Source organism: Rhincodon typus, chromosome 15, assembly GCF_021869965.1.
Source record: "Rhincodon typus isolate 14 chromosome 15, sRhiTyp1.1, whole genome shotgun sequence".
Taxonomy (NCBI): domain Eukaryota; kingdom Metazoa; phylum Chordata; class Chondrichthyes; order Orectolobiformes; family Rhincodontidae; genus Rhincodon; species Rhincodon typus.
Window position 1 is genome coordinate 51,357,812 of NC_063346.1, and position 12,439 is coordinate 51,370,250.

Below are 12,439 nucleotides of genomic sequence, written 5' to 3' on the forward strand. Positions count from 1 at the left end.
ATAGATCGATAAGAATGGAACGAGCTGACAACCTGCCTGGACAATGGAGGAGAGGTTTTGGTGTGATCAAGTATGTGAAAGGCTGTGGACATGATAAAGTTTATCATTATCATAGTTACATATCACAGTCATATGACATTGTAACGGCTGTTTGGATGTTGTGTTATAGAGGGCACGAGGGGAATTGGAAATAAACCAAAAAAAATCTGAGTTCAGACCAGGTCTGAGGGGATGCTAAGAGGCTAGTGCTACCTGTGGGCCGATGGAAAGGAAGGATTTTGTACAGAGGCAACTGAATGAATGGCTTTAATTGTAGTAACAGAAGTCCGTAAGCTCGGTTCACATTTTGAGAAGTGATGATGCAGGGGAGAGGAAAGTGCACTTTAACAAGTCAGTTTGAAGAAAAGATGTTGAGTTTAGCTTTTTCGAGGATGATTCTTGAATATTGAGCGCTTGTTCCTTTTTGCTGGAGAAATAATCCTGTGTATTTAGGGATACTATTGGCACTGCCTCAAATGTTCTCGGCTCACGTCTCCCCCCAGCTGTTGACTAATCCTTGCACTCTCTGGATATCTCACCATCCACTGTCACAGGTACTGGTGCCTGACCAGCTTTTATAAATTACCTGATTCTGAGAATTCTACCAGGGTGGAACATGTAGCTCCATGATGTAGGAGAAATCCTGTTCAGTTAGGTTCCTATGTCAGAGTGCAATCATAAACTTTTGTGGCCTTGCCCTTCAATGTGTTTCCTTTCTTATTTGAACCTGTTTATTTTCTTGCTTGGGTTACGGTTTCAGGACACTGTGGGTAGGCTTTTCCTCTTGGAGAAGAGGGACATGCCAACGAAACTCAAATCATGATCTTGTTGGTGTTCAGAGATGTGCATTTTAGCTCTCCGTGTCTATAACCACTTCCAGTCCCATAATCCACTGAGAATACTGTTACTCCAATTCTGGCATCTTGTACTTTCTTTACTTCCTTTAGCCCACCATTGGCAGTCATGCCTTCAGCTTTCTAACTCCTGTGTTTATGAATTCCCTCCCGAATACCCATTCTTCAAGATGCTCCTTAAAACCTACCTCTAAGACCAAATCTTGGCAACATTTATGCGCAGTTTAAATGTTCACGGTTTTTAATCTAAAGGTGAAGCAGGTAACTCTTGTTTTGTTACAGTGCATTTTTCTTTGCATCACTGATTCATTTTGGTTGTTCCTGTTTTTGCAGGTGTCACTATTGATTGGAGAGCCATTCTTCACCACCAGCCTCCTTCCCTGGCACAATCTTTATTTCTGGTATGCGAGGACATACCTGACCAAGGTCCTGAGAAGCGAGTTGACTGTGTTGCCGCAGTCTGCCGTACTCTTAGCGATGGCTGTGGAGTTTGAGGTGAGTGAAGGAAAAGCTGTAGCATGTTGTGAAGGGTATGGTCTGACACTAGAATTTGGAGAAACACAATCATAGAGGATAGACCTTTCTGCACCTTCCATCATTCCGTTAAGTCATCGTAACTCCAACTTCTCATCTTAGGCCCATATTCCTTAATATATTTTCTCAAGTAATGGTGAAAAAAGACTTGTTTTGTTGAAACCTTTCATCTTGCACTCATCAGAGCAATTCATACTAATGTAAAGGAAAGCAACATTTATACAGTATGAGAGTTGAGTGTTGTTTGGTTAACAAGTGGATTCTGGTATCCAGTCTGCTTCCAATTACCCTGGAAGGGTAAGATATCTCAAATGTTTGAACAACCAGTGCTGTTTGCCCCAAATAAGATGCTGTCATCAAACCAAAAGAACATTCTACCTATCATTCAAGCAAGTATGTGGAGTATGACTTTCAGCACAATTATGATGCTAGGAATGAAAGCTGTGTATCACCAATGACTGACGGATCGTGTCAAGTAACATGTCCCTTTGCCTGTTTACACCGAGTAAGGAACCCAAACAGCCTGAGGAAGCAAAATTCTCAAAATAGTATGCAACATTAGATCTGATTTGGCAATTGACCAACATCTGTTGAACAATTCCGAGTGCGCAAATAATTATGTTTACAGCCAATGTATGGTGGTCATTTTGTCTCCTAGTGTGACACTTGTGTATATTGGAAGCTATGTATATTAATGCAGAGGCATTTGTTCTTTAGAGACAGAAAGAACATATACACGCTGTGCATGTTTCACCTTAACAAAATAGGTGATAACCATTTTCCGGTTCCCCCCTCAAGAAAGTACTGTGCCCAATCAGAGATAACATGCTTGGTCTAAAATATAAATAAAAGTTTGCGGTTAACTATCAGTCATCATCTAATTCTCCTTGCAACACCTCTTATCAGTCAGAGTCTACTTGCCAACCAATCACCATCTTCCTCCCAATATAAATGTTGGTTTCCCTTTACAGTAGTCATTCTTCCAAATCATCCTGATGAGCTCAAGACAATGTGTTCTCTGTCAGCAATACTCCAGTTCGGTTCTGCTAAAAGAGCTTTTCCTAAAATAAATCTTATTCCCAGCTTTGAAATTCGTATCTGATCCACCATCAACAACGTTTTGGAGGATAGATTTCCACTAATCTTTTTGTGAAGAAATGTTTCCTGACGTCATCCTTGTGTGGTCTATGTTTGTGCTCCTTTGTTCTAGACTCTGTTACTTTCTCTGTTTACCCTCTTAAATCCTATAGTTGTTTTAAACATTTTGTATTAAGTCTCCCCTTATCCTCTATACTCAGGGAATGTGAGTCTCCTCAATGCAACTTGTCCTCAATTTAACCTTTTTACCCTGGCATCATTCTGACAGACGTGCATTGCAACTGATTCAAGATAAATGTAATCGTGATCAGAAATGGAGTCAGAAACCAGATTTTCACACTTTCCAGGTTCAGTTTGTCCATTGCTGTGTGCAAAAATAGTTTGTATTCTCATCATCATGAGACACAAGACCAACATTCATTTAGCTGTTTACATTTATCTTTGTGACTGGAGGGCGGTGTTTGTATTTGGTCTATTGCTCGATTCAGCAAATTTCAGAAGCTAAAAACACACAGCTGTCTCATTTAAGTTTTGCATCAGTTTCATACCTTACACAGTTCACCAGACCAGTCCACTGGTGTGTCTCTCTCAACTGTTTCCACCCCTGAGACCACAGATTACTATGCTCCCTGCACGTGATCTTGGATTCAGGATCTGCAAATAGGGATATAGCTAGAATTATGATTATTTTCAAGCAGCAGAAGACAGGTTTTTTTTATATAAAGTATTTTTCTCTAATATTTTAAATGCAGTATATTTTTGTAAAACTAATGAAAATCCTATTCTTAGAGGGGACCTCTGAAGGTGGAAGAGCAAGGGAAACACTGAATTGACCACTGTCAGAGCAGGGGCCATCTAGAAAGATAGAGAGAGACAGAACAGTAGATTCCATCAGTGAGTTACATGGGGCCAGCTGGCTTACTGGTTGGTTCAGTGAGAGGAATAGTTGCTGAATAGTCTTGTTAGATCTTCTGCAGGGTGAAACCATGCTGTGACATAGCCTATATGTTTTTACCTCCACCAGTGAGCATATAATATGTGTCCAGTGATAGAATGTTTTTATCCTTATTTTCATGCAAGTCTATAATTGACAATGTAGCAAGAAGCTCCCTCAGTGTCCTCAAGGGCATGCAGCACATCATCTGGCACTGTACTAGGACAGCAATAAATGCTTCAATAGGCCTGTAAGTTCCTGGGTTTAGGGGAAGTTATCAATCAAGAGTGGGGTGATCACAGTCTACTGATCACGCTTGTGTCAGTGTTTGTCAGGAACCAAATGCTGGTGTTGGTCTCGGTGTCAGGGTGAAAGAACGTGGTTGCAGGCCCACAGCTAAGCACTTGACAAGAAGAACTGTAAAGCTGAATTCTTAACTATTTCCTTATCTCCTCCTTTTATATCCTGTGTCTTAGCTTATTTTTGGTGTTCTAAGATGGTGCTGGAGAATGGCGACATTGTACAACACTTTTCACTGTATTTGTAACAAATGCATGTAACAAATACACAACAATAAATAAATCAAGTCAAATCAAATCATCTCTGTTGGCTATGATTTCATGGGTTGAGAAGCCAGCTCATATTCATTATCATGTTTGTTGAGTAAGGTAATGGGCAGCAAATTGGGATATCTCTGGGACAACATTCTTTTTAAAGTGCGTGGGCATGTGTTTATTTTAAGTGCACGGCACCTTCTAGTTTTTTTGACACAGCTACTTGAAGAGGCTTAGTTTTGTGCAGCCTGTGCGGGTACTGGTGCAGTCTTGAGATTTGGAAGGAGCATTGCTAGGCAACTGCATCCTGGCAGCGTAGGATCCCTAAATAATAATGGACGCAGTCATTTCATTCACTTTCTACCGTCCTCCTTGTCACATGATTCACTGGGAATGCATAGGGCTCTTGTGGTGCAGTGGTAGTGTCTCTTCCTCTGGGCCAGGAGGCCTAGGTTCAAGCCTCACCTGCTCCAGACGTATGTGTAAATATGTGAACAGGCTGTTTAAAAATATCTCCAATAATCATTTGTTTATTATTCAAAGCAATTAATATCTATCAGTTAGTTTTAAAATAGAACGTAACTTAAAACATAAGAGTCCCCAGAGGTGGAGAGCTTTTGGAATGTCAAGTCCAGAATAACTTGTTCCTCCCAAACATTTGGGACCAAACACATCATGTCTCAAATAACTCAATTACTCCATCCCAAAATATTATTTTCTGGAAAAAAGAACTATCTAATTATCCCAGAATTGGAAAACTTCAGTTCTAAAGATACCTTGGAGAAGTTGGAATGTTTTTCTTTGTGAGAAGAAGGCTAAGAGGAGATTTGCTAGAAGTATTCACAATCATGAGATGGTCTGGATAGAATAGATACAGAGAAACTGTTCCCACTTGTAAAATGATCAAGAACAAGAGGGTGCAGATTTGAAATGATTTGCAAATGTGATGTGAGAAAACACTTAAAACAAAGAGTGATTCAGGCCTGCAGTGTACTGCCTGGAAGTAAGGTGGGGACATGTTTAACTGAGGCATTTAAGCGAGCATCAGATTGTTTCTATTCAAGTGATGTGCAAGGATACAGGAAATGATAGGAGAATCACACTGTTATAATGTTCACTTGAGAGTTGCTGCAGACATGATAGGCCAAATGACCACCACCTGCACTATTGCACTTCTGTGATTTTGTGAATTTTCACTTGGATGAAGCAGAGCAAGTTTATAATTTGTACAGTGGAAAATGCGAATGATTTTCTGTTGACTTCCATTGTCTGCATGTGTCGATTCCTTGTTTTGCATGAGCAATCAGTACAATCTATTTAAACTAATCCCATTTACTGTTTATCTCTGTAGAACCTCTGGCGTATTCGTGCTCCCTGTGGGGTATGTGAAGGCTTTAACGTCAGCCTTATGGATGAGATGATCCAGGTGAGAGGTGGACCTTGTTCTTATGCATAGACCTTGTTCTTATGCATAGACCTTGTTCCATTTATACAACAAGTTGTGCCCATAACTGGCCACTGTTGCTTTCTTAGTCCAGTTAGTTGAAACTTTCAGCTGCAAGGATGATGCTGTGAAATGCCATGTTGACGTAGTATGCAAGGGTTTGGGGATTCAGTACTTGGCTGTGCATTGTGTGGGGAAGTCTAGAGGGAAAGTCAGTGGTATGATCTGGGAGAAAGGCTAAATATATGGCACAGCTGTTTTGTCCAGGAGTATCCTGGGGAGACTGAGGAGAAAAAATTGAGATAATGATCTTACAAATCACATAGCATATGATGTTTGGCAGTCTGGGAAATATTTTCTGGGCCTTGAAAACCTCTTGATCTTGCATGGATTTTCAGTAAACATCAATCTTTATGTTTAATTGTATAACTTTAGAGTCTGCTGTTAATGTTGCTGTGCCTGAACCTTGTCTTAACATGGGCTCTTTATTCAGAAAATTGAGGCTTTGTGCTTGTCAAAAAGTGATAAACTCTTCACTCATCTAGAGGCTTGACTAATAAATACCAAATAACTTCCACATTCTTTTACACAGTATTTTTGTTCAGCATGCACTTGAATTGTGAGCAAAGGTGGTGAATTGTTAAATAATCTGGGAGTAGCTTCAAAAACCAAGAGAATGGTCTATCAGGAGAAATATACTCAGTTTTACAAGCTATTAATAGATTGATATGTTGACATTTTACAAGATTTTACAAGTTCATTTCATGTCTCCATAAAATGCAAAATTGTTACAGGGCTCAGCAGTGTAGATACAGGAAGCAATTTTCCTCTGACTGGGAGTTCGGAATCACAGTCTCCGAATGAAGAGTGGGCTATTTAGGACTGATATGATGAGAAATCTTCATTCAGGGTGGTGAATCTTTAGAATTCAGAGGACTGTGAATGCTCAGTTTTGGCTATGTTCAAGACGGAGATCGATTAGATTTCTAGATAGTTAGTTATTTTGTAGTACAGGATACAGGACCATTGCTGAAAGGAGGCACGTTTTATACAAGCTTTTCAGGACATTCTACACAAATACAAATTCAAAAGTAAAAGCAACATATATACAGCATGAGAGGAGAGTGCTGAATGATTGACAAGTTGACTGTGATTGATAGAAACACTATCATTGAGAATGCACCCATTAATGCAGATTAATGCCTCTACCAATCAGATCCATTTACCATTCAACGAGCTCATGGTCCTTATGCATAATAAATAATTTTGCCCTTGTGTTCTTTCAAAATCTTCTGATGAATGCAAAGTTAAAAGATTTTTAGATATTTAAATGTTGATGATGTGGGAAGAGTGTAGGCAAATGGTTGAGGTGGAAGATCGTGATCTGGTTGAATAGCAAAGCAGGCTTGAGAGGCTGATTAGCCTTCCCCTCCTGTTTCCAATCACCCTGTGCTCCTGTATTAATGGAACTCCTGAAAGACTTGCATTTATTCAGCATCCATTATGACATTTCGATGTCCCAAAACTCCTCACTGTTAGTGGAATACTGGCACCAGAAAATGTCGTCACTGTAATGTAGGAAATACCAAGCAATTCTACAAACAGCAACATGATAATGACCAGAAAATCTGTTGTAGTGATTGTGATTGATGGTCTACAATTGACCAGATGACCAGGGTGAATTCTGGTCCTCTTCAAATAGTGCTGAGAGTTTTCATGTCCTCCTGAGTGCCTAGGTGGGGCGTGGGTTCATTGTCCTATTGCAGCATTCCTTCAATACAGCTCTGAAGTGTCAACCTAAATTTTGTTGGAACTTGAACCTTCTGATGCAGACAACCGCTACATTTGAACTATTGCTGACTCACCAACAATATATGCAATTTGACTTTATGTATGTTGGACAGGTTCAGTCACAACTTTGTTTTAGTTTTTGAAAGTTGTAAAACTGATCGCTGTTTCACATTCACTTATTCCACTCCTGAGCCCCCACTTGTTTTCTTTATATGTCCATGTTCCTGTCATTTCGTGCCATCCTTTTTCAGAATTCATTGAATTTCCGTGAATGTCAGGAGGCTGAACCCCACCCGCTTTGGGAGTACCCCTGTCGGGGACTCAGTGATCCTTGCCAGGTCCTCAGCTTTGATTTTCGCCAGGAAGTACCAGAGCAGCCAATTTACTCCACAGGATCAATGAAGCTATTGAGGTATGGAGAAGGACAAGTACTTTCCTGCAGCTAATATTAAACAGGAAAGAGTTAGAATGATCTTTGGAAGGGAGATACTTGGGAGATATGAGGCATAGGAGCATATTGAAACCTCTCGGAAGCAAAATGATTAATTATTCACATATGAACCGTGTATTAATTTATCGGACCAAGTGTGTTATGAATAACTGTGTTTACATGAATTGTTTAATGTCTTGTGTTTAATACCTGAGGTGTAGATGAATTCATCAAAGAAAGCCAAAAATCATTGTTAGATTATGGTTTATGACGATCATTTTCCTGTCCTGCCCTAGTTACTGTATTGTTGATTTGCGTGACCATCTTACTAGTTATGGAGGTTGTTATTGAATAGTGGTTCACAACTAACTGGATTGTAGCCACACATGCCAGAAAAAAACATTTGAGGAACATTTGTTGCTGTCAAAGTTCAAGCAATTTCTTACTGCCCTCATGGAAGGTGGACAATTGCTATCACTTTGTCCTAGTTCTCTGTCTGTCTGTTAGTTGTCTACCTGTCTTCTATCGGTCAGTTGTCTGTCTGTCTGTTGATCAGTTATTAGTCAATTGTAGAGGGTTTTGTCTGTTGGTTTTTAGTCTGTGCCTACCAAAATCATGCTGCATTGTACCTCTCAGCTGTTCGTTAGCTATCCATTCAGTCTCATAGTGAAATTATCAAGTGCATTTCTCTCTTATTCACCAGTGGGTTTTCTCTGTACAGTCAGTGCTGTCAATGAAATAGTTAACATTGAAACTCTCGGTTCACCTTCCCTTTGCTACCCTACAGCCCCATCCTCCCTGTTCTTCTGCGGTTGGTGATATATTAATGTTCTATTTATCCTATATGCTAGAATTTTAAATTCTCAATATTTCTGATGTTAATTGTTGGAAAATGGTGCATTTTCTAGATCAGGCACTTGCCATGGAGTGGTGCTTTGGATGGACTATTCCTTAACCGATGACATCAGCATCAGCACTGGGTTAACCAGACCCTGCTCTCACACGGTAATCCTTTGTTTTGTTTAACAATGAGTTGAGCACAGCAGGTCGTGGGCATCATGTTCTCAACCAGGAAGCAAATTTTGTGTTGCAATCCATTTGAATTGTGGGGGAATGGAATAGAAATTGGGACATTGCCACTGTTGTATTGTTGTATAGGAGCATTGATGTTTGTACAGGGAAAAGCATGTTAATCTGCTGAGTTTGGAGTCCCCACAAATGTCAAAACTGATTTCCAAGTCTTCCAAATAATGACTCTGCAGACGCTGCTCACTGTGCTCCATATGGTTGTGGTTTTCTGCAATAGTGGTCAGTGGCCTTAAAACTTGCAACAGCAACAGCCAGTGGTATTGTACACCGGAAGAGGGGAGAATAGGGCGGAGGGGGGGAATCTGTGACAGGAAATTTAAATTCTGATGCCCCATGCTGCTGGAGGCCCAGCTTGAGGGAGATACCTTCTAAAAGCAGGAAACCACCAGTTATTTTGGGAGGACTGGGTGTGACTGGTGCAGATAGGGAGGCAGCCCCTGGGTTGTGACTGGTGTGGGGAGTTGAACATGTCTTCAGTTGCCTGTGTTCTGTGTTCTGATTTCCTCCCTAAGCTTCTCTGGTTACCTCATTTTCCTCCTTCAAGATTCTTGTTAAAGCCTGCTCCTTTGATTAAGCTTTTGGTCATCTGCCCTGATATCTCCTTGACTTGCTTGGTATATTTTATATTATATTTGAAGCATTGATGTACTTTGTTAAAGGTACTGTAACAATGCACATTGTCATCATTCCTGAGCTGCTTTTGTTATGCTGTTGACAGGGTGACTGCAACTGGAACCCACACTGCAAGCAAGGTGTCTACTTCCTTAGTTCAGTGACTAATCCCAAGCACTCAACAGATGGGCTGAATTCAGTAGTTTACGATGTGACCTTTCACCCAGAGAGTGGTGAGGTGGCCATGGATTTCAAGTGGGCCCCGTGACCAGCCTCAGCCTGATGAAGGAAGAGACGGTGCATCTTTGTCTCTTTGGACGATGTTAGTGACTGCTACAGGAAAACCATACGCTTGAAACTAGACTGTAATATTACTCGTGGGAATCCTTTGGAAACTCAGAAAACATAAGATTTGTTTTACCCTGTTTCTTCTGAATTTGAAGGTGGTACAAGCAAAATTGGTTAGTTTAATCATTGCAGCTCAGCATCAAAGCTGTGCAGAATTAGCAGTGATAAGGAAAAGAGGCGAGGATCTGACTGCTTGGTTCAGTCAGCATTTTCAACTGAGTCAGGGGTTTAAGTTTCACTCCAGAACAAGAACACCACAATCTGGGTTGGCAGAGCCAGTACTGTGGTGTGTATTTACACAGAGCTATAAACCAATCTGGAATGTTTTCTTAGTTCTGTGATTTTAAGTAATTTTCTTTTATTACACAGGGACTACACTCCTTTTCAGGCCTGCTGTTAGCTCTGAATCAAGATAATAATTCAAGTACCTCTCCAGACCTTGCAGCATATCACGCAAGCTGACACTTTGCACTACTGAGAACATCCTGCATTGCTAGGTGTTTTGGTAAACTGATACATAATAGACCACTATGGTGAAATCTTTGTGCACTTGGCTGCCAGGTTTATCTTTGTGGCAACGGTGCTGTCAGGACAAATATCAGTATATGAAATATTTGTGGTACACGAGAACCATTATACAGCTATTGTTTTTCGTCCCATATTGGATGTTTAAGGATGTTCATCTCCCATTAGATGTGACTGAAGATTGAATTTCAGTTTACAAGAGTGAGGATGATTTCATCAATCACGATGTTTTGTTGTGCTGTGTTGTTCATTACCACGGTAGTCACCTGACCCTGGTTAGAGGAAATATGTAAGTTGTTTTTGTGTTGGCCCTCTTCTGTCCCTTAGCTTTACTTCGTGGCCCTGCTCCTCATCAAAAACAAGCTGGTTTATCACAAAGGGCACCACTAATGCCTTGTGCTCCATTGGTCAGTGTAATCCTAGACTGTTCTAGTAACCATGGTCAGCATAAACCCAATGAGTTATGCTGGCTGTGTGTGATTCATGGTTTTAGTTCAGCCAGTCTTGCTGGAGTTTATTTAATAAATATCAGAAACTGTGGAATGTATTCTGTCCAATTGTGTCTTGCTTAAGATTATGTGCATGTGCCGTGGACTTACATGAGCTAAGATTTTGCTGTCCTAACAGTGTTTTGAGAATGTTTTAATCACAGACTCAGCTTTTGCTGTTTGTAGCTCACATACTGATTAAATAAGTCACAGCACCATTTTAAGACTGTTTCCAAAACAAGCAGGCTCCATCTGGTGGCTGATTTGTATGACACCGTTTCATTCTCCTGTACTATTCGATTAGATAATGGTCTGCTTCACACTCCAGATGCAGTGAACTGTGCTGGGATGTATGTGTGCAGCTGTGTGGCATGGGGAGTATTAGTGTCTGTTGGGATGCCCTGAAGGTTGAAGAAAGTCACTGCAGCCTCAGCTGACATGCTTAGAGGGGTTACTACGCTTCAGGAGGAAGAGACATATATAACCCTGGTCAGATAGTTTGATAAATCACTGTCAGCATCTCAGGAGTGAGTTTTAGCTCGATTATATTCCATAAACCTAGCCCACTGATGGCATGTACACCATTGATTTCACTGACTTCAGATTACAAATCCCATATCAAGACAGTATTGCAGAGGGTGTTACTGTTTCTCACCACAGAAGTATCTACCAAAGCAGAAAGCTGAACACTGCAGGCGCTATGCTGTTAAAGAACTCAGTCTGCGTAGAGCATGGACTAGATTGCCACTGGAAAATGGGGTTACTGAAGTTATTTCTTCTTACAAATGGATTATGCTTGTCTTCATGCTTATGTATATGTTCATTAAAATTGAATTGGGTTAAAAAATTCATGATTGATTATTCCTCTAAATTAAAATCTGCCTAAAAGAAAGTTGCCATATGTAGCTGTACAGTTTCTAGTATGGATTACTGTACAAGTGATGAATATTTATTTATATGCAAACCAATGGTGTTGAATTTAGTTGGCTGAGCTATTGAGAGTTGGGCAGTGGTAGCAAGGTCTTTTACCCTCAGCTGTCACTTTAAAGTGGGGTTATTTGTCAGCAATCAAAAGCAACAGCTGCTAATGTCCCATTTGCTCCTTCACTGCTGAGCTTGAACTTCTTCACCTGGGACTTCTTGGAAGGAGGTGCTTCCCTGTGCTCTGCTCCAGCCTGTACTGTTACCCTGTATTCCTTTGCCTGTCCACAGACCCCTTGTTTGTCATCATTCCTCAGCAGTAATGTAACAGTAATCCAGATGCTTAGATAATGCTTCAGAGACCAATCCCATTAGGGCAAGTGAGGAAATTTAAATTCAATTAATTAATATGAAAAAAATGAATGATCATGAAACAGTTGCAAGAATGAATAATCACGAAAAAAGTGCTGTCTGAATCACCAGTGTCCTTTGCGGGTAAATCTGCCTTGAACTGGTCAGGTGTTTATGACTTCAGATGCATAGTGGTTGACACTTAATTACCCTCTGAAATGTTCCACAAGTCATTCTGTTGTTGGCCGCTCACCACCACCTGATCAAGGGCCTTCAAGGATGGGGAATAAATATTGACCTTGTCCAGCATTCCCACGTCCCAGAGATGAAAATTTAGAAAGAAATTGCCCTTCTGTCAACTTCACACAGTTACTGTCAGTTTGGTTCCTTTGCTGGTTTCATTACTGAACATGTAATGGCAAAAGGT

The 12,439-nt window shown here is 40.6% G+C and overlaps 1 protein-coding gene across 1 annotated transcript in view; it reads left to right on the forward strand.

Annotated features, from left to right (window-relative positions):
• Positions 1-11,587, forward strand: part of LOC109933111 (protein arginine N-methyltransferase 7) — a 32,461-nt gene extending 20,874 nt beyond the window's left edge. Inside the window, exons 6-10 of the mRNA XM_048606005.1 lie at positions 1,146-1,388; positions 5,365-5,439; positions 7,500-7,660; positions 8,587-8,683; positions 9,486-11,587. Coding sequence (XP_048461962.1) covers positions 1,146-1,388; positions 5,365-5,439; positions 7,500-7,660; positions 8,587-8,683; positions 9,486-9,647 — 738 coding nt within the window. The 3' untranslated portion in view covers positions 9,648-11,587. The remainder of the gene's footprint in view (positions 1-1,145; positions 1,389-5,364; positions 5,440-7,499; positions 7,661-8,586; positions 8,684-9,485) is intronic.
• The last annotated feature ends 852 nt before the right edge of the window (positions 11,588-12,439 follow it).